Source organism: Falco rusticolus, chromosome 9 (genome assembly GCF_015220075.1).
Source record: "Falco rusticolus isolate bFalRus1 chromosome 9, bFalRus1.pri, whole genome shotgun sequence".
In the NCBI taxonomy this organism is placed as follows: Eukaryota; Metazoa; Chordata; class Aves; order Falconiformes; family Falconidae; genus Falco; species Falco rusticolus.
The window spans coordinates 13,753,470-13,781,156 of NC_051195.1; the positions used below are offsets into that span (position 1 = coordinate 13,753,470).

Here is a 27,687-nt window from a genome sequence, read left to right on the forward strand (position 1 = left end):
TCAGCCCCACAGCCACTTCATAATCGAGGTAGCAGCCTGCTCTCACCTCATTTTCTTGGCAGTAGTTTTAATTACGTTTCGGGCTCCTGAATGAATTTGTTTCCTCTGGATCCTTGGTATATTGAGACGCTTGTCACGTTTGGGTGCCTGCAATCACTGATGCGTTTGTTTTAGGGGATGAATTAGTCTTCTGAGCCTGAGCATGTCCAATTTATGAATTAGATTTCATTGAAAGCCAGAACAAAACAAAACAAGAAACGGTTTCGCTGTACCACTTTTTCCCCCAGCCCCTACTCCCCCAGCGCGGGGGTAAAAATCTTGCATTTCCACCTTGCTCGTCAAACGCGGATCATGTCCTGGGTCAGAGCTTGTGGCAGGAGGAAGGGGTACCCCCCCTCCTCCCCCACCCCCCCTCGGCGCGGTGCCTCCGCGTCGCCCGCGGTCGCCGAAGTTGGGCAAGCGGCAGCGGGCGCAGCCCCGCGCCCTTACCTCCGGGGGCGTCCTGCCGCGCAGTGCCGCGCCCCGGGCCGGCGGGGACTGCGGGAGGCCGCGCAGCGCCGCGCAATGGAGAGCGCTGGGCACCCTCCGGGCAGCGGCTGCAGCCCCGCGCAAGAGCCCGCGCCCCGCCGCCGGGGCGCTCCGAGCCGCCTGGCCTCGCCCCCGTCTCTGCTCCCCGCGCTCGGAGCATCGCCCCCCTACCCCTTCTCCCCTGAGGTGTGTGTGTATATATATATGTAATTTTGGATATATCCAAATATATTTAACGGCAATCAGTCTCCCCGTTCTTGCGCAGCCATCCCGCTCCCCGGCGGAGCTGCAAACTCCCCTCCGTGCCGGGCGCCCCACTGCCCGCGCCCCGCCGCCGCGCCGTGCCCCGGCGGCACCGAGCGCCGAGGCTCCGCAGTCACGTGGCGCGGGGGGCGGGCGGCGGCGGCGGGGGGGCCGCTCCGCAGTTCGCGGTCTGCCGGCGCCCCGGCACACACCGAGCGCTGGAGGCTCCGCCGCGCCGCCTGCCAACCCGGGATCTACCTCCGTGCTTTTTTAGCCCCGGCTTGCTTTCTTTTTTTTTTTTTTTTTTTTTCCTCTCTCCCCATCGCCCCTTTTTCTCAATCTTGGAAGATTCTTGGGGTGCTGGGGGAATTTGTTTTTTTTTTTTTCAAAGGGGGGGTGCCTGGGCATCTCCCCCCCGCGCCCGCTGCCTTGCTCTACCTGCCCTTGCGCCTTTTTTCTTCTTTTCCCCTGCCTGTCTCTCCACCAAACCCGGGCTGATGTGCTGTGCGAGAGGCTGGAAATGGAAGTGTTGATGCTCTGGCTTTTCCCCTGGATATTTCAGTGCGTTTCGGTGCAGGCAGACTCCATCATCCACATTGGTAAGAGAGGGAGTAGGGGGGTTGGAGAGAGACGCGGTATATAGATAAATAAATGAAGGGAGCGTCTCGTTTAACCGCGGTAATGTCACAGGCAGCGGCTGAACCTAACTCCGCGGAGAGACGGGAGGAGGGAAGCGAGAAAGGCGGCTGAATCCCTCTCCGCCCCCCCAATTGTAAAGTTAGGGGCGAAATGCCGGCTGTGCACCGGGCCGGGAGCGGGCACGGGGCGGGGGGACCCGCCGGGGCCGCCGCTGCGGTCTCCCATGTGGCTGGGGAGCCTGGGCTTGGACCTGTTTGCGTGGAAAGGCTTTCTTCCCCCTCAAGCTCCCCCCCGCCTCCTCGCCACTGAAAACAAACAGCCACCCCCAACACCCGAGCAGGGGAGAGGCGGAATCTGAACGTGCTCGTAAGGAAAACTTTCGGGGAGATAATCCCCTGGCTTCCATCCCCTGCCGTAGCAGGTGTCAGCCGAGCCGGAATGCCGGGGGGTGGGGGTACTTGGCTGGGAAAGGGTTAGAAAGGCGAGATTTGCAGCGGCTGCGTGTGTGCGTGTGTGTTTCTCTGCGCGCAACTGTTGGGGTTTGAATAAGATCTCATTAAAACCCCTGGGCAGCAAGAAGGCTGGATCAGCAGTGGGAGGAAGAGAGGGATGAATAAGAGGCGAAGGAAAGGCTGATGTGAACTTTTATGGCTTCTGGGAGCAAGGCATGGTGATGTCCGCGGGAAGCCTGGCAAGCAAAAGCGAGGCTCTGCAGTCACCTTTTGGCTGGTGTTGAAAGGTACCAGCAGGAACGAAAATGAGGATGTTTAGGGGCGGAGAGGGGGGAGAGAATCACTTGTGGAAGATGATAGAGGAGGAGACGGCAGGGAGTACGGCCGGGAAATGAAAAGCCGTAATTCCCATTAGCCTTTCGGGGAGGATGTGAGACAAAAAAAAAAAAAAAAAAAAAAAAAAAAAGAGGGGGCCGTGGCGGCAGCGGTCCTGGCGAGTGGGGCTCCGCGGAGCCGGGGGGGAGGTGCCATGCCGACCCAGGGCGGGGAAGGGGAGAGAGGGACCAGCCCTGTAACAAGTTTCCCGGCAGAGGCGGCTGTGGGGCCGGCAGAGGAGGCTCTGGTCGGCGCTACTCGCCTCCGGAGCCTGGGGGCGCAGCCAAGGCAGACAGCATTGCGGAGCCATTAAGGAGACGGGGTCAGCCCTGACCGCAGCGGGGGACTCCGGCCCAGGGGCGCTCCCCAGGCCCGGGGACACCGCGGCGGCAGCGGCGCCAGCTCCGCGGGGAGGCGGTGGGGCCGCCGTGGGAAGTGCCCCGGCCGGGGGCGGGGGTGGTGGCCGGAGCACCCCCCGCGGCTCTCCCTCTGGGCCCCGCTTCCCCTGCGGGTGGCCGGTGCCTCCTCAGCTTCTCCCCGCAAGAACTTCAGCCCGAGAGGTGTCTGCCATGTAACTCCTCGCAGAAATAGCGGTCCGGTGGGCAGGGGAGGAGAGCTGCTGTGTGCAGAGCTGTGATTTCACACGGGCAGTGCACGGAGGCTCCGGCCACAGGCACGCACAGTGTGAATCAGCAGGACTTTTCCAGGCAGGGGGATAATGTGGCATGTTTCCCCTCGCCCGCCTCCTCGTTTTGCTGCCAGCACGAAAGATCTCCCACCGCTGCGCAGAGCAGGGCAGTAAGCCTGGTGCGGGCACACACGCTCCGTAGAGAGGGGATCTTATGTAACACACATCGCCAGATGTTTTCACGTTAACTGCATAAACAGGACAGTGAAATTAAAGCTTCCAGGTTACTGGACACAAATCCTGCCTTCACGTTCCTGCGGGCATGTGAGCCTCAATAAAACCGCTGCCCGAAAGGCAGCAGCATCCTAGGGAGCAAGCCAAGCAGTGGGCAAAAAGTTGGTCAAATTCCCAAGCCTGCTCCCTTGCCCATCACTGGCAAAGCGAGTCCCTCGCCACCGTTCCGGTTCGGGGCTCCGTGAATGCCGGTGGAGCAGAGGGGGCCGGGGGGAGGGTTGCGCTTCCCCGTGCTCGGGACGAGGCCGCGCAGCCTGCGGCGGCCGCCCACGGGTGGGTCCCGACCCCCCAGACGCCCGGTGCCCCCGCAGCAGCCCCGCCGGGCACCGTGCGAGGGTGCTTGGCACGGCCCGGGGGGGAGCGGGGGCTCCGGGGCGGGCCGAGCACTCCTCACCCTCCGCCGCCTTCCTCCCCTCAGGTGCCATTTTCGAAGGCAATGCTGCCAAGGACGACGAGGTGTTCAAGCAGGCGGTGTCGGATCTGAACCTCAATGACGACATCCTCCAGAGCGAGAAAATCACTTACTCCATCAAGCTCATAGAGGCCAACAACCCCTTCCATGCGGTGCAGGAAGGTGAGGGCCCCGCGGCGGCACCGACGGCGCGGGTGGGCTGGGCGCCGGGCTGGGGCTGAGAGGGGGCAGACCCCGGCCCGAGCGGGCGGGAGGCGCTTCGGCGCCGGTGGCAGCCCGGACCCGTCCTGGCGCCCGGCTGGAAACTTTTCTTCGGTCGGGGGTTGGCGCTGTCCTACAAGGAAAGGGGAGGGACGGCGCGGCGCGGTGCGGCGGCTGCGGCGCCTGGCCAGCCCCGCCATGGCCACCCGCGCTGCGCCGGGCGGCCGCGGCTGCGGGTGGCAGCGGCGCGCAGGGGGTCCCGGGCCGCCCCTGGATCCGCAAACGCCCCCTGCCTTTGCCGCTGCGGAGGGAAGGCCGCCCCCCGCCCCCCCCCCCCCCCCCCCCCCGCAGGGCCCACGCGTGGACGCGGAGGGGCGAGGGGGGGGCGCACGGAGCGGTGGTTCGTGCGGCGCCGGGGGGCCGGGCAGGAGGGCTCGGCGCTTGCCGGAACGGCTGCGGGCGGTGGCGGGGCAGGAGCCGGCACCTCTCCCGGAGCATCTGTTCCCCCGGGGGGCAGCGGCGCGAGGCGGCAGCGCGAGGTCCCCGTGCCCGCCGTCCCCGGCCGTCCGTTCGCGTCCTCCCAACGAGCGCGGAGCTCCCTCCCCGGGGCTGCGAGGGGGTGAGGTAACCGAGTCACCGGCAGAAAACCTTCTTAGAGTTTACAAGATCTGACAAGTAGCTACGTAGGTAAATCATTTCAATTAGATTTTTGCAAAGGGGAACGTTTTTGCAAAGGGGAACGTTTACATTAATCAGTTTGCCTTTACAAATAAGACTTTAAAAAGATATTATTTGTGATTTAATGAAGCCGAGGTTAATTATGGCCTAGGCTATTTCAGAAGCTGTGTTTTTCAGTAGCAATTATTCTAGAAACAGAGAGCTATTTATATACCCAGACTAGAATATTTAAAAAAAATGATTCATCACCAGCCTTACCCTTAGTTTTACAGAGCACAGAGTGAATCTTTCCCTGTATAAAAATTTGCATTAATCCATATGTATTTATGTCTAAGCTGTGTACATGCAAATTACAGCTACAAAATTACATCAAATTTTAATTTTCATGAACTCTGAACAATTTCTTCTGGTATCTTTTTTTCTCAGAGTAGGTGCTAGTTAACATCAAGCGCATTCAGGAGAAACAGCAGTATATACCTTTTCAAGGGCCTGATCCCATTAACAATAGGATTCCTCCTGCTGCTCTGAAAGCTTAGCAAGGCAGTATGAAAAAAGTCTTTATGAAAATGGAAACGAGAGGACTTTAAAACAAAACTCCACCCACATAGTCAGACACCAGAGAAAAATAAAAATCTCTAAATAATGGCGGGTTGATTTATTGGCAAAGATTAACTCTGAACAATTGGATCTTCTTATATTTGCAAAAGCTCAGTGTCCTATATTGGAGCTTATTCATATTCATGGAAGTGACAGTAGTTGGCTGGCTGAACAATTGCTTTCAACAATGTCTCTTCTCAGAAGTAAAACTTTATGAAACTGTTCTGAATGCCCTGGGATCTGAGCTGACAGTCTTGTGGACAGAGTCCCTTTGCTCAGTTTTGTTGAAAATAGAAAAGCATGACCAACTGGAGGATTCTTCTCAATCTAATAGAATTTTTTAAAATTGGTTTATTTGCAATTTTATTTTTAATTGGTTTATTTATTTGCAATTTTATTTTTAATTGGTTTATTTGATGATTAGCGTTGCATTTACAAAGACTACTATGAAAATAACATTTCTCTACTGAAAATCCATGCTGAAGACGCAGAAAAGACTGGTCAGATTTTTAATCTTTTTGATACAGAATATTTGTGCTACCTGAATATATGTAAATAAAGATGTTTCTTCCTATCCCTCCCAAGATGTTCTTTCAGGGTTCGTGTCCATTGCAGTTAGAATTGTGCTTGGATGAACTGACCCCATGCTGGAGTATTAAAAAAGTGGTTGATGAACACAATTTCAAAGAGAACTTGTTCTCTGTCATTACTTCATTAAGGCATATCAACGTGTCTTCTTTTGTGAGGATGACATAATGATCCTGTCTGCAAGTAAAACCTTGCCACAGTGGGAGAGCTAAGAGGAGAGTATCAGACTTTGCTCAATTTCCTGGCTTGCTTTGTTGGTTTGGGTCAGGTGTTTTTTTTATTTAAGATGTAATTTCCTACTTTTGAAACTGTGATACAACGTGATGACAGAATGATCCACAGGATGTACAAGTTGCCGGGCTATTTCTGAGCAGTGTCTCTCTGCCCAGTGTTACTTGGTGTCATTCTGACTATTCAAAATCTTGTTGTATCTTATGTATGGATGTCCTGCGCATTTCGGTAGAATGTTGCTTATAGTAGTCAAAATAACCTGGAGCAAATCCACTGCCCAGACTACTCGCAGAATCTTGCTGCTGCTACATAAAATGCCCTGACATCCACATTATTCTGCAGTGTTTTTCTAAGCAGCACCATAGAAATCAATGTTGCAAGCATTAGTTTCATAGCGATTGAACTTTTTATAGTAAAAACCAATCTGGAGTAAAAATAGACCATTGTGATACTACTGCCAGAATAGTTCACACAATGAAACCAATCACAAATATTGTTTTTATTCGGAGCATCTTTTGCAGGGTCTTGTGAGATGACATTGTAAATTATTCCTTAAATTCTTTTTAAAAGAGTGCTGCAAGCAAGGACTTTCGTTTCAGTGATACTGTGCTGGTAAAATTATGGAAAACCAGCCCTCTGTGTAACAAGGTCTATTACACAGTAACAAGGATTTAATTACCGATGGTGATTTTTTTAACGTGTGTTCGACCTGGCATTTATTGTACAGCTGGAGAGCTTCCGCATGGGTAGGAAACACGAAAGTAGTAACTGTAGGGTTTTCTCAGTAGGAGCAGTGCATTTGCAGAACTAAAGGCCAAACAGAAGATATTTTGCCTTTCATAAATGGAGTAGTTTTCAGTGCTGGAAGGTGCTGAGAAGTGTAATAAGATTTTGAAAAAAAAAAAAAAAAGCTTTAGCAACTTTGCTTTAGAGAGAGAAGGGTACTATTGTGATAGTTTCTGGTGACTGAAATAGGCACATAAAATTTAGAGATCCTTTTTCTTCAAAGGCTTGGTGGACACTCATGTTCATGGCTGTATAGGGAGCCAGAGAACAGTAATTAACAAAAAGTGTAAATTGTGATCCATCTTTGCCTTTCATTTTAATATACGTTTCAGAAACAAGATCCTGTTGTGCAGAGAAGAGATTGTTTTGGCCCCATCAAAGTCATATTCTATCACAAAGTGTGGCAAGTGGGTGGAAGGAACTCCAGTGGCAAGGGAGGTAACAGTAAAGAATAAATAGACCCTGGTGTATGCATAAAATAGGACTTTGTTGTCTGTCTGTGCTTGCAAGCAGCCATTGCATTTTGTTGTATATTGCTTTTATGTATGTGGCAATTACTTGAGAGAAAAATTGTTTTTTCACTGGCGGTCACGGGAGAAAATATACATGAGTATCGTTGTTCTTTTCATATGATTTTAAGGAAACGAGCTCAAATCACAAAAATAATGTTAAATTATATCCTTGCTTCCAAAACAGCTATGTGCTCAATTTCTGATAATTGATTGAGATGTGAGATAATAAGTGCTTGTTTGTGTGCGGTATGTTTTTAAGCTAGTACTGTGGTAACCTTTTTGTGATTCAAGAATTCAAATAAGCTTAAAGGTATGAGGAACACTTTAAAGGTTTCAGTTCAAATTGGGATTTTTGAGCCTGCCATTGGTGTTGAAAAGGAACTGTGTGTATGACATATAGGTGGCAAACGAGTTTCCAGCTGGGCTTGAAAACACAATGGCAAGTTTAAACTAAAAACCAAACAAAACTAACGTGTGGTTTTGGAGCGGGAATAGTTAAGCTCCGAGTCAAACCCGGGACATGGGAAAGATGATACTTAATTTTTGTTGTGCTCTTTGGAGAAGGGCTCCAAAGGAAGTAGTTACACAGAAACCGTGAGAGTTTGAAACCCTGTTTCTCGGCAGATGATGCTTGCACTTCTATGGAGCTTTCCTGGAGCTGAAACTTGCTGTTCTCTCTGCATAGCAATTTCAAGTGAATTGTTTCTAATTTGAGCAGCCTTGTGTATGTGCTTGTTGATGTTAAAATGCTATCAACTCTGGAAACCAGAGCAAATTTGGAAAATCAGAATATGATTTGAGAGCAAGAATGGTGTTCCATAAATGGGTTTATTGTCAGTCCCATGTATGCTGCTGTGGTTTCAGAGTAACTCAGAGCTACTAATTTTTTGGATGTCTGTGGGGTATACCACTGAGTGAATCTGATTTCTTATCATACCCTGTAGAACTTGCTAACAATACATGGCATAGAATAGAATAGACAGGCTGTTTCAGTTGCAAGTGGCCTACGGTGATCATCTAGTCCAACTGCCTGACCAATTCAGAGCTGACCAAAAGTCAAAGCATGTCGTTAAGGGCATTGTCCAAATGCCTCTTAAACACTGATGGGCCTGGGGCATCGACCATCTCTCTAGGAAGCCTTTTCCAGTGTTTGACCACCCTCTCAGTATAGAAATGCTTCCTAATGTCCAGTCTAAACCTCCCCTGGCACAGCTTTGAACCATTCCTATGTGTCCTATCAGTGGATAACAGGGTGAAGAGATCAGCACTTAGTTCTTGAGCTATCTTGGCTCAGCACATATATTTCAAGTTACTACCACTGTTGCTGTCTAACAGTTTTATTTGTTGAGAAGGTATAAGCTGATCAATGATAACTAGAGATGAAATACAGACCTGAAGAATGGGACTCAGCAGCTCCATTGCTAGTTTTACTTTTTTTTATCTGGCTAAAATACCCAGCAGAGCTATGCTTGTCATACGTGTATTGCTGTGGTAGGCAACCACGGAGGAGCAGAGTGCCTCTGTGCCTCTGTGTATGTGTGTGTGTGTCTTGGGATATTTGCACATAGCTCTTTTTGCAAACCTGGGATTTCATTTCAAGGTAGTGCAAGTGTTGCTGGCTAGAAACCCACAGGTGGGCCAGAAGCTGTGTCCTGGTTATGACAAAATACAGACTTCAGGCTTCAATTAAAGGACCGTTTTCTCTGTTGGGAGGTTTTAAACTTCTGTGGCTATTAAATGTAGAAGGGGAAGACCTAACAAGGACCATGAAAAAATACCCCTTGGTCATGGTGATAAACCCTTCCCTCGCCATTCGGTAAGCCCAGATCCAGCACCATATAAAGCTAAGTCAAATAGGTTTTTGTGTGAATGTGGAGTTAAGACGTTTTGTTTTGCTGAACTATAGTTTCACATGCCCCAGAGGTGAAGGTTGTTTTTAAAGTTAGGATATTTTAATATCAGAATGGAAGAGTAGATAGAAAGGAAAGGGGAGCATGACAAATGCAAACAAAAATAAGATGAAAAATCATAAAATATTGCATATATAAACTATTTTTTTTTATTTTTAAAAAAGCTTTATTGATTTGACTGTGTTGGATTTGGGAATTTGGTGCATAGTGAGAAATCATAGGCTGTATGTAGATTTTTAATGTAAAGCTTAAAAAAAAAATTTCTTATCTGCCAGAATTGTAAAGGATTGGTTTGTATCAATATATGGTCAATTAATTTTTGTCCAATGGTTTCTCTTGAGTCTTTCATTGTCATGTAACTTTACCTTTATCTACTTTTCTGTGGCTTGCTTGGACTCAGATTTTACACTGTTTTCATCCGGGTATGTGGTTTTGTTTGGAAGGTTTTGACAGGTGAACTCTCAGCTCTCCAGAAAGCACATTTTGTTACACACATTTTTTTCTAGGTTTAGTCTGAGCTTTCGACACTTTTAAAAACCAACCAGAAAGAGTGCAGGTAGGCGTTCCCTCACATGGTCAGAGAGGCCTTGCTGTGTAACTACACGTTTTTTCTACTAGTTTGCTGCAGTTAAAAGCTGTTGCTCAGTGGGGTGAATGGGCTTAACAGTTTTACCTCCTTGTGCCTTGTGAGACCAGACCAAGACTTGTTAAGGACTGCCACAGTGAAGACATCTGTGATACTGTCATCTCATTGTGCTTGTGTTTTTATGCTCTATAGTTGCATGGCTCAGTGCATTATAAACCAGAGTGTTTTGCAGAGCTAAATAAAACAGCAAATTAAAATGTCCATCTCTTCCCATTCTTGTATTCCGGCTATGCTGAAAGCACGGACCTGCAGATGTCTTCAGCAGAAAGGAAGGGAGACAATAGCCCATGAAAGAGTTCGATGGGTGCTGAGGATGAAGGCAGGCTACAGACTGTGGGCAAACATCCAAACACACCTTTGCTTTGTGTTTTCATTCCACTTGCGATTTGTTAATTTGTAGCCACAGCTGTTCAGGTTCTGGTCAGGGTTTAGTGGCCGGTCCGAAATAATTTTGTATTTTGTGGAGGCAGTCCTGCTGGAACACATCCCTGCTACAGCTTGGGCTTTTTTACAGGAGGTGCTGGGATTAGTTCCACCCCAGCCACATTCTGTGCTTTTTCAGAGGCTCCCGTCACTTCAGGCTGGGGCTGAGCTGCCCAGAGAGTGCGACGCATCAGGGTGCAGCGGGCAGTCGGGAGTCAGGGGAGAAGGAGATGGTGAGATGGTGCTGTGGGCTCACTGCTTAGCATCCAAGGTAGTAAGGTGTTTTTTGTTTTTTTTTTTTTTTTCCTTTGTGTGTGAATACACTAATGGCATGGATGGGACCTGTTCAGAGCAGAGTCCTGCCCCAGCTCAGAGAAGGTGGTGGGGAGGTGGCATGCTTAGCCTGCCACAGGGCCTGTGTCAGCCCCTGCCTGCAATAAAAGGTTTTTACTTGCTCCTTCCATCACCATCACAGGTTAAGCGCATTTCTTCTCTCTCTTCTGACATGCAGACTTGTTAATACCTTTATTTCCATGCTGGGTGTGGGTCACCCATCTGTTTTAAGGGTCTCATACACAAGAGCTGCTACAGGTTAGGCTACAATTCTTTTTCAGTACCTAATGGCCTTTCCCACCGATCCTGCTGCTGATCCTGCTCATTTATCAACGAGCTGCAGTTGGGTTTCTTATTCTAGGGTTTCATTAAAGAAAATATGCTACATCATTAACTAGGATGCTAGAAATTATCCCAAAAGTTCATAAATAAGCACTGTTCATAAAAATATTAGCAAATGTGTTTCAGAGTTAAAGATTTTCTTTCTTTTTCACTTGTAATTTTTTTTTCTTTAAGAAAATAATTTTCTGAGTGTGTTGTTTGTCTGTGACAGCTTTTCTCAGTCATTATTGTGGAGGAGGATCTGTAAATGCGAAATGAGTATACAAAACAGCCTCAGCCTGATCTAGCTAAAATAATGGCTAAAGAAAATGATCCTAAATTGTGAAATACAATCTGTATGTATGCATATACATGCATGCCCATATACTCCATACGAATAATTTAATTGCTAGACTTACTGTCCAGCAGGGAATATGCCTTGAGCCTTTCTGTGTTCAGAATCTTCCAGCTACAGATGATTAAAGGATAGACTACCTAAGTATTACATTTTAAATTACATCTTCATACTTGTAGAATGAGATGCATTTAATATTTTGATGTGATTTATCATACTATGGTTGAGCTATATAGTGAAAGGAGTTAAAACTACACATTCTTTGAACAGAGGGGATATCATTATGTTAAAAGTGTTCTTGGTTTACCATAGTTATTTACTGGAAGGGAAACAAGACAAAGCCTCAAAACCCAGTTATACAACTACAATGGTGTCTGACCATAAAAGTACAGCACACTGCGGCTGAAATAGTTACTTCAGATTTAACTTCTTGCCATTTCAGAGAAACCATAGTCAAACTCTTCTTCATTTTTTAGGTGAAGATCAAAATATTTTTCATACTTTCATTCATAATAAATTCCCTCTGAGGGGAATTCCTGCTGCGTCTTTATTTGTCTCTGTCATCCCATGCTTAGAGGTGTTTTTTCAATTTACCCCTCATAAAAAATTTACTTAGAATGCATTGCTGGAATCATACTGCTGTGTAAGTCTTGTAATTATATAAAATTACACTTTTTTTTTTTTTTTAGCAGATGTCTTTGTTTATCTGAAAGTGCCCTGCTAGAATTAAAATGACCCGCACAGCTATTGCTTTTCTGACAAGAGATTTTTCCATAATTTACAGATATTTGAGTTGATGATTTTGAAAAATGGCTTACATGTTCAATTTTGCATTTGGACAGTTTTTTTGATATTACAGAACTTGCAGTGATTTTTCTTACATACAGAAATGCGGTGTGTTTTTTTCCATTTGGAAACCTGTTGAAAGAGGACAGGTTTCAGACCAAGGAATGAAACATTTTGCTCACAGGGCACATACAAGTTATGCAGACTACCTTACACAAAAATGTGTCAGCTCTGAAGTTGAAATCTAGGTGTCATCCTGAGAATCCTTTCCATTTCACTCTTCACTTAGGAAAGGGAGCAGCTAATGCTGATCCTTAGTGTAGTTCTTTGGTTATTCGGATTCTTGTCCATGAGAAAATTGAATTGAGGCTTTAAAATAGTGTGGCACATTTTGAGAACCTCATTTTATATCATATGTAGATCTGTAATCATTTCAAAGACAGATAATAATGATATGCTAATATGCCAAGATTTCCTTCATTTACATAACGTTAAAGCAATAAATATCTGAAATGAGAAATATGTTGAAAGGGTTTCTTTTATGTTTTTCCTAATAGCTTGCATTTAATTATAATTTGGAGACCTGATTGCTGTGCTTGAATCTGTGTTCAGGTTTGTGGGTTTGGAGTGCTTTTTATAGCCTGAAAGGTTCATCTTACCAGAAAAAAGACTGTCTATAGTAGCCTCACTTTCGTGAAGTTCCATTCCTTTGACCTTGTTGTAGCATCTTGGTCTCTGTTTTTTTTCCTTGTGCTTGTTGTATTATATATTCAGATATGCCTTAAGAATTAATACTGGAAAGCATTAACAGACAGTGCTTAAAGGTAAGAAGAACCAAGAGGCATTCATTTCAAGTGGTGTTTGGCTGCATTAAAACACACAGCAGGGTTTCTACTGCTTGACCTTACTGAGAACCATTCCCTTAGCAACCTTTCATAGAGGAAGTAAAAGGACAGTAAGAAAACATTTCCCCCCCTATATTCAACAGAATAATATCTAAGAAATTACTTTCTCTCTTAAAAAATACAAAAAGCTCAAACCAGAAAGCTTCCAGTGGATCCAAGCTCTCATTATGTGTCCTGTTTCTTAGTCCAGTCATTTAATCCACTGCTTTTTAACTTACTTATCTGAGTCTTTGAGATTTTAACTAGTAGCATCGCTGATGGAATACTTCCAACATCCTCAAAATCTCATTCACAATCTGGTTTGTTTTTATTTAGGAAGTGAATAAAAGGATTTTCCATATAAACAAATGTTTACAAAGTTAATGAGAATTGTCATTGTCAGTGGGTAAATGGCTAGTTCATACCATTACTTGATATTTAGGAAATACCAATTATTTGCTGCTTGGTAATGCTTTCAGTGGAGAAGCTGTGTAATGATCCAGAGAAGCATTTCCATAGGCCTTTGTTCTTAACCTCTCTGCTCCTGGATAAAGGTAAAAGGGGATGGTGGAGGGAGGAGTTGGTTTATGGGAGACAGAGCCTCTCGGTGTTTTTTCTGTGTGTTTGCAAAACCTTGACTTAATTTTATTTAAAAAATGCTGTAGAACTCAAAGGAAACCTTTGGTATAAATTGAGCATTGTCTTGTGTTGAATATTTAGCTGCATTTTAATCCAAAGGACCAATGTTTTGTCCATTTTCTATCCTACTTGAAGATATTTATGAAATGAGAACACTTATCTGAGGGGATCAGAGGAAAGGAACTTAGGATGTGATGTCTGCAAGGGTCAAAACACAGATAGCTAGGATGTTGAAGTGCACAAAAATTAAAAGGGAACAACCCAATTATCTGCTTTAAGTTTATTTTTACTGAAACTTTATTTTTGTTTTTATTTTTTCAGCTTGCTTTTGTGCCGAAGTACTTCAGTTACTGTGGAGATAGCAGTCTTTTTAACATAGGTAGGACTTTGTGACCCAAACAGAAAGAGAAAAAGCTTGCATTTCCTCTGGTCTGAGCGAGATGCTTGCACAGTATGGGTCTGGATTTTTAAAGAGGCTGGAGAAGGGCAGGGGTGCCACAGCATTAGCAAGTAAACATTCCATAAATTGTCAGCCCGCGGTGGGCACTTCCTTTCCCAAGAGGAGAAAAGAAATTTCCAAAGAGTGCTCAGAGGACAAGATGGGGAAAGACACGGTTTACCAGAAGTTGAGGTTGATTTTTTTTTTTTTTTTTTATTAGTAACCTAATATTTGTCTCAGGAAGGGCTTTCTTCTGTTACCCATTTGGTTTGGTTTTAGTGTCTTACTGCCAACTTGGGGGCCATACAGTTGTAGCTAGTATCTTTATGCCTGAGGTTCTTCACCAAAACTCCAGTTTCTCAAAGGCATCTAGCTGGTGAGATGTGGACTTTCCTGTCTAGAGTTGTCCTTTTCAGAGCCACCTCCTCACCTCCAGCCACAGCCCATTTTATATAGACGGCAGATTCACCATTCTACCTCTTAGTGAGGTTTGTAAATGTGAATTATTTCTCTGGATTCTGGTGTCTTTTTTTTACCTGCCTTCTCTTGCTTGGTGTTTCCCCTGTACTTCCCTCTTCCTCACCACTGCTCAATGCAATAGATTTTATGAACATGCTTTTTGTGATTTGCTGGATTATTCTATTTCCACTGCATTTTAATCATCATGATGACAACATCTGTTTGCAGCAGTACACAGATGTTTTTTCAGAGCATATTCTACAGTTTGTAAATGGTTACTGTATCTACATGAGAAAACTAAGGTTTTGTGTTTTCCATTTACATTAAAAGAAGTGGAATTGCGTTATGGAAATGAAATGTGTGTCTCTGGGAGATGTGCTGCCTTTCAGTGATTGCCAGTGGAAACTTTTGCATTTCATGCAGCTTCCTCTCTGTTACCTGCTGCAGGGAGCGTGGGGTTTGTATTACAGAATTAAGTCTCTCATCCTGCTTTCACTTATATGAAGGGTAATCTTCCTCTTTTTTGTTTTATTTTAGGTTTTAACCTTTTAAGCTGTGTATCTCTGACATTATAAGGAAATGAAAAACACACATGGACAGGAAGCCAAAGGTGCTCCTTGAGAGCATCAGAGTAGCTCTATAGAATAGGAAAGTATCAGGAATGTAAACAAGAAATTACAACAATGGTCAGTTATATTTGCTATAGGACGTTCTGGCAATGCTGGCAGTTAAATGCATTTAGACTAAAATGGTAATTTGGTCAAAAAGTACTTCATAAGATGTCCATGAACTAGAAGGCAGATTATGTATTGACATAAATGTAATGCTTTTTAATTTTCTTTTTTGTGCTAATTATCTTTAGTGAGATGTTGTCCTTCTGGCAGTTCAACATGCAGAAAAGCACCTGATGGGTATGCAAGAAATAAAGTTTGTTTTATTTTGTTGATCAAAGACAGGAGTTCATGTCCTGCACTCATGGTGGCAATGCGGCTCTAAAGTGGATTTTGGTAATCCTGCTAACTGGTCTTTTGTTATTGCTGGCCTGTAGGGAGACTATTTGTAAACTGGAGTCCTGTCTCTTGCCCTGAGAAGTAATGTGTGGTTGTGTTGAGTCTGTGGACGTAGCACATCTCTGAAAGGATACTATAAAAGGAAGGCTTGGAGCAGGATGTGTGTGATGTTTTGGCTCTGAAATTTATTTTCTCAGAAAAATAAATTAATAAGCTGTTACGTGGGGTAATTAAAAGAGAAATAAATTGTTTTGCATCTCTTGTGTTTGTAAAAAGAGAAAATGACTTAGACTGTTGATATTCTTTTGGGCTTGCAGGGAAGAAAAGCTTACAGTCTGTAACTCGTGACAGACTTACAGAGTTGGGTTGCTTTTTATTTTCCTTTTTTTTTTTTTTTTTTTTTTTTTTTAAATTTAAGAAATAGCCCTGCTAGTTGCCAATGGTATAGTTTACCTCTGTACAAAACCTGTACATGAAATGTAAGCTAACTGTAAAATTTGTACACTATAAAGTGGAGTGCATGAGACCAGAGAACTACTGTACAAGGCCCTAGAGAAAAATGCGTATCATACATACACATGACACTTTACCTAGTTAAATTCAAGTTAAATGCAGTCACAAGATGATCAAGGGCCTGGCGGAAGATGTGAGCCTGCATCACTCAGTTCACTTCCTGGGACAGGTTGGTGAACTGATAAGGTAGGATTGTTGTCTCTCTGAAGTTGAGGAAGAGATAGGAAGAGTTCCTTTGAATGTAGAACAGCACAGTGACAGCTGGAAAGGCTCTGTTGTCTCCAGTGCCCCTGAAAAGTGTCTTAAGGCAAAATGAAGGCTTGTCTTCATTTGCTGTTTAAATCTGTTCCCAGCTACTTTGTTGGTGAAGTGTATTGGACTTGGGAAATACAAATAAATATGTGGATTTGGAGAGTTCTGTCTTTTTAAAAATGTATCTCCATCTCTTCAGGGTTACTTTGCATGTATGATTTGAAAATAGCTTCTCAGATTATCAGATTAACTGGGAAATAGTCATAGGTCCTAGGGCCTTTGGAAAATGCACTTGGAAGCTGAGAATTTTAAGTGGGATCTTCAAGTTTTTGCATGTTATTACAATGTTAATAAATAGCTTGAGAATGGATAGAAAAATGTATAAATGTATGATACTGTTGATAAAATGCAAACCAGCTGAGGAAGCTGGTCTAAAGCTCAAATAAGCATGCATGAGGGAAAACTAAATTGCTCCTGAAAAAAGATTTGTATATATGTAAACTTTGGAATTTTTTTTTTTTTTTTTTTTTAATATTTCTGGTGATGTTGTATTGATGGTTAAAAAGCAATGTCAAATTATTTTAGCTTTTGGCCAGAAAGCTTTCTAACAGATATGACAAAATTATTATCTTCATGAAACCAGAGAGACAGACAAATGCAGCTGTACTTTGGTCTTGGTGTCATAAATCTAATTTTAAAAAGTCCTTTGAGTTTCTTAATGAGAGCTTGTTAGTATGAAGTGTGTCTGTGTTCTTTCCAAAAGATTACCACTTACCTTTTTTCCAGGGTATCTGTATTTGCAAATAATGGCTCACACGGGAAAAGTGTGGCCATCAATGTAATAGAGTGTTCACAGTGCTTTAAAAAATTGTGCCTGCAATGCATTCATCTGGAATAATATTGAGATTTAAGATGAAGATGGGAAATATTTGCTGACAGGACTGGCCTCAAGGCATTCTTTTTCCTTCCTAAATGCTGATAAAATTGCTTGAAATGTTCTAAAGTATATTGAAGGTTGTCTCAAGATGGATATATTGGCTTAAAAAAGGATTATTCCATTCTCCTTATAATTATATTGTCTTTTTGATGAGATTTTGCAGGAAACTTCTTTTATCTCTTTTTCTATAGAAAAATATTAATACAGGAAGTAAACTTGTTGAGAGTATTAGCTATCTTGATACAGAGAAAGGTCAATTGATTTTCTGGATGCTGGTCCTGGATTGAGTTTTAAATTGTGGAAGTTTGACTCTAACTTTGGTTGCTGGTGAATGAGAATTACCAGGTGAAGAGAAATGGGAGTCCCATTGCAGTTTCTCATGTGCTCGCCAAGCTCTGGTCTGCATAGCATGGTAAGGGAGAGAAAACTGTATGCTCATGACCTCTGTATGTGTCCTTGGGACTGGAGTTCCTTTTCCTAGTGCTCATGTAGTGCTATCATATACTTCATGCTTCCTTTTGACCTGTCTGTAGGGACCAGAAGAGATCTTTGTTTTGAAACATAGCTTAAGGTGCATGGTAGTCTTTGCTTCATCCATTATTTCCTTCCCACCCTTCTCTTTGCTGTCATCCTTTGATCACCCAAAGTACCAGACTGGCCAAAGGAAGCGCTGAGGTACTTGGTATGTTAGGCTGGTACATGTATTGATGAATTCTGTTACTGCTGAACTGCATTTGCTTAAACCAGAAATGGGTTAATCTAGATGTGGATTTGTGAAGGAATTTCTTTTCCTGGTGAGAAGAGTGGAGATCTGCTACTTATTTCATTTCCAGTCTCTGTGCCGTATGGGTTGTGATCCATTTTTCAGGATTTTCTGAACTATTTGACCCAACAGGTTTCTTGATACTGTTGGGGCTAGCATTATGGTCTGAATTGCCTTTGGTCTCCTGTTGAGTTGCATTGTAGTTCTGGCCTTTGGCCTCTTACTGTAGACTTTAGGATGGCTGTGGGCCAGTTGTTCTCAAGTTTTTCAATTTCTATACCTCTGGAAAAGTTCCTGAGAGGGATGATAATTTAAATCTACTGACAATGGGCTTGATTTTTTTTTTTTTTTTTTTTTTTTTTTTTGCATAGATTGATCTGTGAACCACAGGTTGAAACCCGTGGTAGCAGATTTAGGAAATAATTCTTAGTGTTTGCAGGACTGATATTTTCTTGACTCCTTGATTGTATTTTTCTGTGTTTGCAGAGAAATAGAGTCAGTGACCCAAATCAATCCTTCCAACTTTGTCCCCCAGACACAGGCCACAAGTATAGAATCATTGAGGTTGGAAAAGACCCTTAAGATCAGTGAGTCCAACCATAAAATGACAGTATGCTCACTGTAATTAACCTAATGCTTTTGTTTATTTTCCTTAAAATAGTCTGTTAAATCTTTATGTGAAGTACTGAGGGTTTCACTTATCATTAGCCAACTACAAAGAGTAGAAAAATTGACTGACGTTGTTGAACAACAAGCCATTATCTAAGTGCTGACAAGCAGATGAAGAACCCCCTTGAATTTGCTAGTCTGAGTTGTTTTCTGTAGGGAAATACAGAAATAGTCTTTGGAGGTATAAGCCTCAGAGGGATAAAAATCAACATGGGAATTTGGGATGTCTGACAACCATAAGCTCAGGTATTGGCCTGTTTGCCAAGCATGACTGTGCCACTGTCATAATGCAGACTAGAAATCTGTAATAGCTGTACTTCAGTGCTTGTAAACTAGTGAGTGATTATTTCATCTTCTGTTTATACCACTCATCAAAGCAGTCTGGGCTGACAAGGCCTGGAAAATTCTCAAGGGTTTTGCCGCTGTTAATGCAGTGTGCTACAATGGGGCCTCTCGTACAACAATGTCGCTGAGTACTTCTAATATCATAGTCTATATTGGCACTAACTCACTGAATCATAGGAGTTGCATATTCCTGCCCATCTGCCTCATTTGAACTGATTGCAGCAATTTCCTTGGAAGTTCTTTCTTCTGTATATTGCATGTGAACTTTTTGAAGTTGATTATGTTTGTTGCCATTAGTAGCACACAGTAGTTTTTTGATGATTTTGTAAGAAGTCAGACCATTTGCTTACAAAATAGAAAGGATTATTTCTGTGAGGACTTTGAGGAGCTTAACTTTTTTCCAGACATATGAATAAACCTTTCCAAGAAATCATTGTATGCAGTACTGCTTTACTGCTCTAACTTATTAAATGCTTCTGCAGCTTTCTTCAGTTTGTAAAAGCATAGTATGAGGATCGCAACCTGCTTGCTTTCTGTTCATAGACATCTGAAATCATAACCTTATAACCATCAATAACTGTGTTGGTTTTTGCCTGGCTTGATCCTCAGGCCCATTACAGCTGAGGTTCTAGACCACATGTAATCCCATGGCAACGATTTGATTTTAAATAGTGCAAATCACAGTTATTTTTCACAAGCAGCCTGAGAATTTGTGCATAAGAAAGCTTTCCAGGCCCACGTGCATTTAGACCTGACTTGTGACCAATACAGTGTAAGTACTGTGAACCAGATCCAGTCCTAGGGATACCTACAGATACAGGGTGCAAGCTTTATCTCCTCTACCCTGCCATGTGTAATAGAGCTTGGCATACACATGAGAATCTGCTTTGGGATTCATTTCTTTTCTTTCTTTCCAAGTTAGCTTGGCTCTTCAGCCTCAGTGAGTGGGTATCTTATACAGCGAGGCAGTTAAATTGGTATATTGCTGATGCTTATTGCAGCCAGTTGAAATCTTTTGCAGGTACTTCTGAAATATGATAATTGATCCTTCCACAGGCAGATCCTCCCACATGGGAGGAACATGAGCCACAAATGGCTCAAGGCACGGGCAAAGCTGTCAGCTCTGGGGCAAGCGACTGTAAATGTAGCATCAGCTTTAGTTTTGGTGATGGATTTGGCTGCTCTGTGAGGCTTGCCAGCATTGCTGCTGCCCCATGGGAAGGGCTGGGATTTGGGAAAGGCAGCTGTTGCTGGGGGCAGGGAAGGAGCACCACTCCTCATATTTTCCATTGTCTCCCAACTCACTTCAGGAATAATAGGATCCACTCATCTGAGTGCACCACTGGGACTTCAGCTGTGGTTTGTTCCTTCATATTTATTTATTATTTAATATTTCATATTGGGTAGTTCATATTTAATAGTAGGGCTACAAATATGATGAGGGGACTGGAACATCTCCCTCAGGAGGAAAGGCTGGGAGAGCTGCGCCTGTTTAGCCTGGAGAAGAGAAGGCTGAGCGGGGATCTTCTCGATGTCTAGAAATATCTTCAGGGTGAGTGTCAGGAGTACGGAGCTGGGCTCTTTTCAGTGGTGACCAGCGACAGGACAAGGGGCAACGGGCACAGCCTGCAACACAGGCAGTTCTATCCAAATATGAGGAAAAGCTTCTTTACTTGAGGGTGACGGAGCACTGGAACAGGCTGCCTAGAGTGGTTGTGGAGTCTCCTCTGGAGACATTCAAAACCTGCCTGGATGTGATCCTGTGCAACCTTCTGTAGGTGAACCTGCTTTAGCAGGGGGTTGGGCTAGATGATCTCCAGAGGTCCCTTCTAACCCTGACCATTCTGTAATTCTGTAATTCTGTGATTCTGTGATTTCCTATGGCAGAAGCAGCCTGGACTTGGCCAGAAACAACCTCTTATCCTTGTGGCATTAAAATTCAATTCCACCTAAATGGCTGAGATGATATGAGCTGTCTTTGCTTAACAGTCCATATGATATGTTGTCTGCTTTGCCTGTGTGGGAGCCGAGTCCATATTTCCAAAAGGTACAGCCAATGGGAAAATAATTTCGAAGGCAGAGCTGCACCGTGAACAAAATGGAAGGAATACTGAGCGTTCTTGAAGTTACACCCCTCAGCTCAGACACAAGTGATCATGTCACAGGTGATGGCACGCTCAGCTGGTAGAGAAAGACAACCAGGACTGTGTCACTGGAGTGACTGCTCCCAGCTAAGTCGTCAGTCACAGCAGACTTGACTGATCTGTAAAGACTTGAAGCGGTTCATTTGTAAGAGAAAGAGCTGCAGTCTGATATATGCTATTCAATATAGGCACAAAAATAAAGACTGTACTGGAGGAAGTTATTTGTTGAAAATTATTCAATTGCCTCTAGAAGAAATAGGCAATAAATCTGCTTGACTGTCTTTATTAAACCCAAAAGCATCTGTCGCAACACTTGTTATGGTAACTGAAGTAAGTATTAAGTCTGACTGTAAAAGTTACAAAAAAGATAGCTTTAAAAATTCATTGCCTGTTTTACTAGTGATTGACAAGTAATTCCTAAAAAGAGGTTTTAAAGGGGCTGATCTGTGCAGTTCAGGGTTCTCAAAGTCTTGCTTTGGGTTTGAGACTATCTAGCTCTTTCAAGATGAGTCTGTTTGCAGATTTATGATCAGTATCAGATGTTTTTCTAAGCCTGTAGCTGACTGCTACCCAGAAGTGAGCAAGAGCTAGCGAAGTATGGACAATGGGAGAATGAAAACAGGAGATTCTGTCTACAAGGGTCTTCCAGGCACTGCCTTAGTGCCAGCTATGCACGTGGAGCTTGATATCCCTTCTTAGGAATGTCCTTAAACTGTAATAAGAGTCTGCTTACTCCAAAATGCCACACTGCATTTACTAATTTACTGTAGCTTCAGAAAGTGAATCTAGAAACAGATATGGGAAGAGGTATGGCAGAGCTGTAGCTGCTGTTACTGGATAGTACAAAACATGCAGAAGATTGGAGTTCTGGGCCTATAATTTTTTAATATGCAGAAATGGCTACATGTAGCACAGAATGTATTCTGTAGTGGATTAGAGATCCATCATTAGCTTTTAAGCACTTTCAACAGCAAAATATGAGAATGGTTCTTTGAAAAGGCTTGTAGGCATCTCTGCTCCTTTATCAACCTTCTGAAAAAATGTAAAACAGAAAATGCAAACAAAATTAAAATCCTGACTTTTTAAAAAATTCATTCCATGTGATTTGAAAGAGCAGTTGGAAAAGTCCTTTATTTCATCTTTGTTTTCTTGAAATCTGAACAGAATGTGTTTTTTCTGTACAGGCTTCTTATTAAAAAAAGTAAATCCTGCCTTAAAATGTGTACTTTTTGGTGACAGTGATGCTTCTGTTACCTCTGCCCACTCTCCCAAATAAAACCCAAGGAAACCCTTGCTGTCAGTGCAGATTCTTCTTGTGTTAAGGAATATTTTTGGTCTGAAAGCTAAGTAACTAATCAGGCTTGGGCAGCGGCAGGCCATGGACAGAACCAGTGCTTTTTTTTTACCCTCCACAGTTTCCTTTCTCTCGTGTCTTGAAAATATTTGGGAGAAATCCCTAGCTAAGTTAATCTCCAGGGAACTTTTTATTCTTTTAGTGTAACTGACAACAAAGCTTCATTGTGTTTTAGAAGACTTAAAAACAAATGGAAAATGTGTGACTTTTATCTAAAAGCTTTAGTGGGCTTTGCCTTCCTATAGACAATGGTTGTTGGGTCCAGGACTTGATGAGGCACACCTGGTGCTGTTCCACTGCTGCAGAGGTGCCTTACAGCTGGCCCATGTCCCTGCTTCTTTGCAGGCACTCCTCGTGGGAAGGAGGCAGGAGAAGAGTGCTGTGGCTGGGTCTGCTGCCTGGGGGCTTCTGAGGCTTGCAGACAGGCAGACTTCAGAGGTTGCTGGTCTGACTCTGGGCCAGTCACAAAAGTACCTGACAAACTGTCTTTGGGCCTTTTTTGTCTAATGAGGGAGCAGGATATTTTGGTTGCTCATGACTGATCATCTGGTCTCTTTCTAAAGAATTGTTGCTGAAGTCTGTGTGTGTGGGCAATATTTCCTTTTAACTTCAGCAAGAAAGATAAGGTACAAACTGAGGCAAGGAAAGTCCCAAAAGCTGGAACTTGAACCAATCAATTGGCCTGTATTTATCCCATTTCTATGAAACACGTATGTGTGTGTATAGATGCTCACCATTAGGTAGCTTATGTACATATTGGGGAATGTTTCCTTTTCTTTCTGGAGCCTTTTCCTGCATTCCCAGCTGTGGTAAGCAATACACAGAGAAGGATGTTATTTTTGTTTGAGTCGCTGTTCTTAGCACTTGTCTTTATTGTCTACCATCTCTTATGAGATTTAAATCTTTTGTTTTCATGCAATTTGCTTTTTTTTCAGTAAGAGTTCCCTAAAAGATATGTCTTGTTTTATGCTAAAACCATCCTTCAGAAACTTCTTCACAAAATCCTTGCAGTTAGGATGGTCTGATTGGAGCCCCTGCCAGGGCATTGAACAGCAGTATCTTGACCACTCTGGTATCTCCCTTGCAGGCTCAGCCTCTGCCAGGCTGGTCTCGTGCTCTAGCTGACCCAGCTGTCAGGCTCCTAAGGCACAAGGTCCCTGCAGCAGCTGCTGACACATAACCTTGTGTGTGCATTTGCACTGGAACTCTTCAATCAGGTACTTAAATGACCATCTCAGTGTCCTTATTTCTCACAGGATATTGAACCCTCCATTTAATATCTCCTTTCATGAGGAAGGACTCTACACAAGCTTTAACACTACTTGAATTCCATTAAGAATTGCTGTGATTCCTAACAATAAATGTATTGTACCTTGCTATAAAGACAGTTCCTGATGATTTGGTATAATAGAAAGAATGCATATTTCCATTGAAAGTACTTTTCTTCTTGCCATTTGTTCAGCCAAATGCTTCAGAAATAGCTATGGTGCTTGGGTTTACCTTTGCAAACGTGAGGTTTTTTGATACTGAACATTTCCTGTTCAGAAATGACTAATTAGCTAGAGGCTCAGAATAAAATAAGGTGGTGTCAAATATGGTAAGAGAATGTAGGGAGGTTGCTGTGTACCTGCACTGTGTGTTTGATTAGGGAGCACTTTTAAGGCACGGGAAGCAGAGAGGCTGTCATTCTTACCTCTAATGAGAGGCCTCAGAGACTGAGCTGTTAACTGCTCTAGGGATGGCACTGTGGATTTCCCTTTTAAAACAGTCTTGAGAGATAATGCTCCTTCCCCAGATCCCTGGTGACATGAAGGGCTCAGGAGTGTGTGTCTGACTTACAGCCCCTCAAAGCCGTCTTATCCAGGGGAAATCATCCCAGGAGTCTCCATAAAGAGACTTGAAAAGAACAGGAGATTGCTGCTTGCACGGGGCAGTAAGATCTCATAAAAAGGAAAAGCTTTGCAGAGCAGAAGATTTTTCTTTTTCTTCATATACCCCCTAATGACTGAAATCTGTAAAAAGCCCCAAACTGTAGCCTATCACACAGCAAAGGAGGAGGACTTGGGTTAGACAAAGTTTTTAGCTTGATATAAACCTTCTTTGTGTTTTGTATAATAGCCGTGTGTCACTGTTAAGGACTCTAAAAGGGCTTTTATCAAGAGGGATTTAGATGAATACTGAAAGGCAAGGTGATGTAGTGTTCTCTTGTTTCACGTGCAGTCTTTGTCATTTTAGCAATGTTGGAGTTTCTTACAGCTTGTATGTCTCAAAGAGGCAGATAGGAACATGTAAATGCATTGATTGTTCAGGATGGTTATGAGTTTCAGGCTTGTCAAGCAGAATTTAAAATTCTCAGTCTTTATTTGAAGTAAGAAAAAGAGGCAGTCACTTTCCAGTAAATCTGTATTTTCTTAAACACAAATATTTTAGGTATTCTAGACCATTTCATTGTCTGTCACTGTATAGATTCTGATATGGTTGCTCTGTAATAACATAACCTTTCTGCTCTACCTACTTCTGAGGATTGTGAGTATTTATATGTATGTATCAAATATATATACATACATAAATATTTGAGATTATATATACATATATATCAAATGCATAATTTATCCCTCTCTAGCTAGGCTCTATTTTCTATTTACAGCGGAAGAACTGATTCATATAATCCTTTAAGATATTTTTTAATTAACAAGTCCTGATAAGAATATTCATTATGGTCTTAAGTATTCTATTCAGTGATATCATGCCTTCACTACAAGAACTTGAAATGCTTTTATTTTCTAAGTTTGCATTAGATTAAAATGTCAGGGAACAGCATTGCGGCATTTGACCTGAGGGATATGTTTTCAGATGGTGGGGGTGAGGTTGCTGGCTGCACCACTTACGTGAAAATCTCTGAAATTGCTGTTTTGATTGCCTTTCAATGACTTTGCACCAGAAGCTTTCTGGGCATAGTGCTACTTTGAATCTGAAGGAGAAGTTGATAGCATGTCTTGTGAGTGACCAAATTAAATCGAAAACTGGCAAGGTCCGGTCGAAGCTGCAACCACTTGGCTGCATAGTGGTACCTATTTTGAGAATGTTGTCAACGTTGTCTGAGGTTTTATGCAGAGCAATCAGTAATACTTAATTAGATGATTAATCATAAAAAATAGCAGAACTTCAGTGCATGTGGATCATTTTTACTTAAAATAACTCAGATTTCCCATTGATTATCCTTGGTCTTACCGTTCTTTCCCTGGCTCTTCTTCAATTTCCTGCAATCAGCTGCAATGTTTAAAAGGTCTTTCTTCATTGGAAAACTTATGAAGTGGCAGAGGAGGCAGGCTCTTACATAGAAGGAATTGATATGATATTGATAAAGGTCTGTTATTTTGTAAATCTTGAGAGTGGCAGTATCCTGTCATTTGATGAAAACTGCCTGGCCAAGTCCATCAAGCCTTTGAATTCTTTTCTTCACATTTCCCAGTCCTTCCTGTTGTCTCTTGGTTTTACACTTGTCCTCAGAAAGCTATGTCAAGGCATGGTTTGGCCCTTGGTATCTGCCTGTAATTTTCTAAGGGAAAATAAATGAAGACTGTACCATTTCTGTTTACCTTTTAGACTGATCTTCATTTGCTATGTATCTTTGATAGCTGCCAGAATGAATTTCCAGCTTCCTCAAAGGTTGAGTTTATCTCCCTTCAGATCTCATTAGGTGCTGCACCTTTACTGCCCTAGGAAGCAAGTATATATATTTCTTCGTCACATTATTTTTTTTCCCTTTACAAACATCCATCTCTTCTATTTTCTCCCTTTTCTGAATGCGTGGATAACAGCACTTTTCCAAAACACTTGTGTTGTGTTCTGCAAATCATTGCACCACAAATTCCCTTTCTGTCTGTGGCCCCTCTTAGTCTTGTCATTGTGCATTCCTGCATCATGAAGTGTTTTCTTCAGGCTTATCTATTTCCTTCCCTACTACTCCAGATTTGACTGATTATTTTTTTTCTCATCTGTCCCTTTCCTTTTCCTCACCTGCCTTTACTTTTGGACATCCCTTCTCTTCTTCTGCCAGTGCAGCCACAGTCGTCAAATGTTTGTGATGTAGGATGTCTGTTGCCTTAGTACTTTCAGAGAGCTTACGTGAAGAGAAAAAGGAAGCAAACTTGCACATTGCTTAAAGATGAGTGAGGCTGAAGTGCAAGGGGTCCTTATGCCAGAAGAAAATCTTTGTGTTCCTCCCTCAGGAGAAATCTGAGGACTTCACCAGAGTGGAAGCACTTCCCTCATACCCTTTTGTTTTGCCCACATTCCTCTCAGACCGCACGTACCTAAATGTGGTTGTGTGGCAAGTCCAAGCAGGAGCCATTTAAACTGACTCTGACCATCCAGGTCTCAAAACCATTGCAAGTACATCTTTGCTACAGCAGTCATGCTTTCAGATTTTATACACCCTGGAATGCATATTTTTGCTCTCTTTATCTAGGCTGTGTTTCTTATTTACAGTGGAAGAACTGATACATCTCATCCTTTAAGGTTTTTTTTCCCTCTCTGTTCATCAGCACAGCTGGAGCTCTAAAGGATACACTTCAAATGAACGCTGAATTCTTATATTGTTTGCAGCAACAAACACTACAGTCACAAAAAGACTTCCATTATAGTCTCTAGCTTGGCTCTTGCCTCCCACAAAGTGCCATGGATTCCCCTTTCATTTCTACTATTCATCTTTAAACAGCATATGTTATCTGCAGACACAATGGAGAGACAAGCTCTTCAGAAATGTATGTAATAATAATCCATTCTGCATGCTATTCAGTGTGAGGTGGCGAGTGCTTTGGAATCTGTCCTTCTGTAAGAAAACAGTGGCATTTCAAATGAACTTTATTTTGGAGAAGTAAGGTTAGGGCAGTGCCCCGTTTTTCGAAAGAGTAAGGGAAGTACTTCATGTTACCCTGGTTTTGTGGAATTTGTAAGTAAATGTGAAATGCTCATTTATTTTCCTGGATTGAGATGACTTGAACCTAGTATGCTGAATCAGAAGGAAGAAGTGTTTTTATGTGGGGTGTACTGGTGAGTATCAAACCAACACAGTACTGTATGTTCAAAATCTGTCAAGTCTCCAGTTTGCTCATGAACATAACTCTTGAGCAGGGTAGGGAGATACAGGATTTTGGTCTTCCTGAGATGAGTTTCCCTCTCTTAGCAAGTGCTGGGCATGTCACGCACTGTAGAAAGTACATTTTGGGCACAGTGATCAGTAAGTGAAAGAAGGCTTCTGTGTGTGTTGGTAGGGGAAGGAGGAAAGCTTTAGTTTCACTTTTTGTTCCCTCCATTTGTCTGTGCACATTTTGTTAAG

The 27,687-nt window shown here is 43.1% G+C and overlaps 1 protein-coding gene across 1 annotated transcript in view; it reads left to right on the plus strand.

The window, feature by feature from the left end:
* The first annotated feature begins 1,016 nt into the window (after positions 1-1,016).
* The window catches only part of GRID1 (glutamate ionotropic receptor delta type subunit 1), a 544,725-nt gene continuing 518,054 nt past the window's right edge, over positions 1,017-27,687 (plus strand). Inside the window, exons 1-2 of the mRNA XM_037400885.1 lie at positions 1,017-1,370; positions 3,578-3,733. Coding sequence (XP_037256782.1) covers positions 1,292-1,370; positions 3,578-3,733 — 235 coding nt within the window. The 5' untranslated portion in view covers positions 1,017-1,291. The remainder of the gene's footprint in view (positions 1,371-3,577; positions 3,734-27,687) is intronic.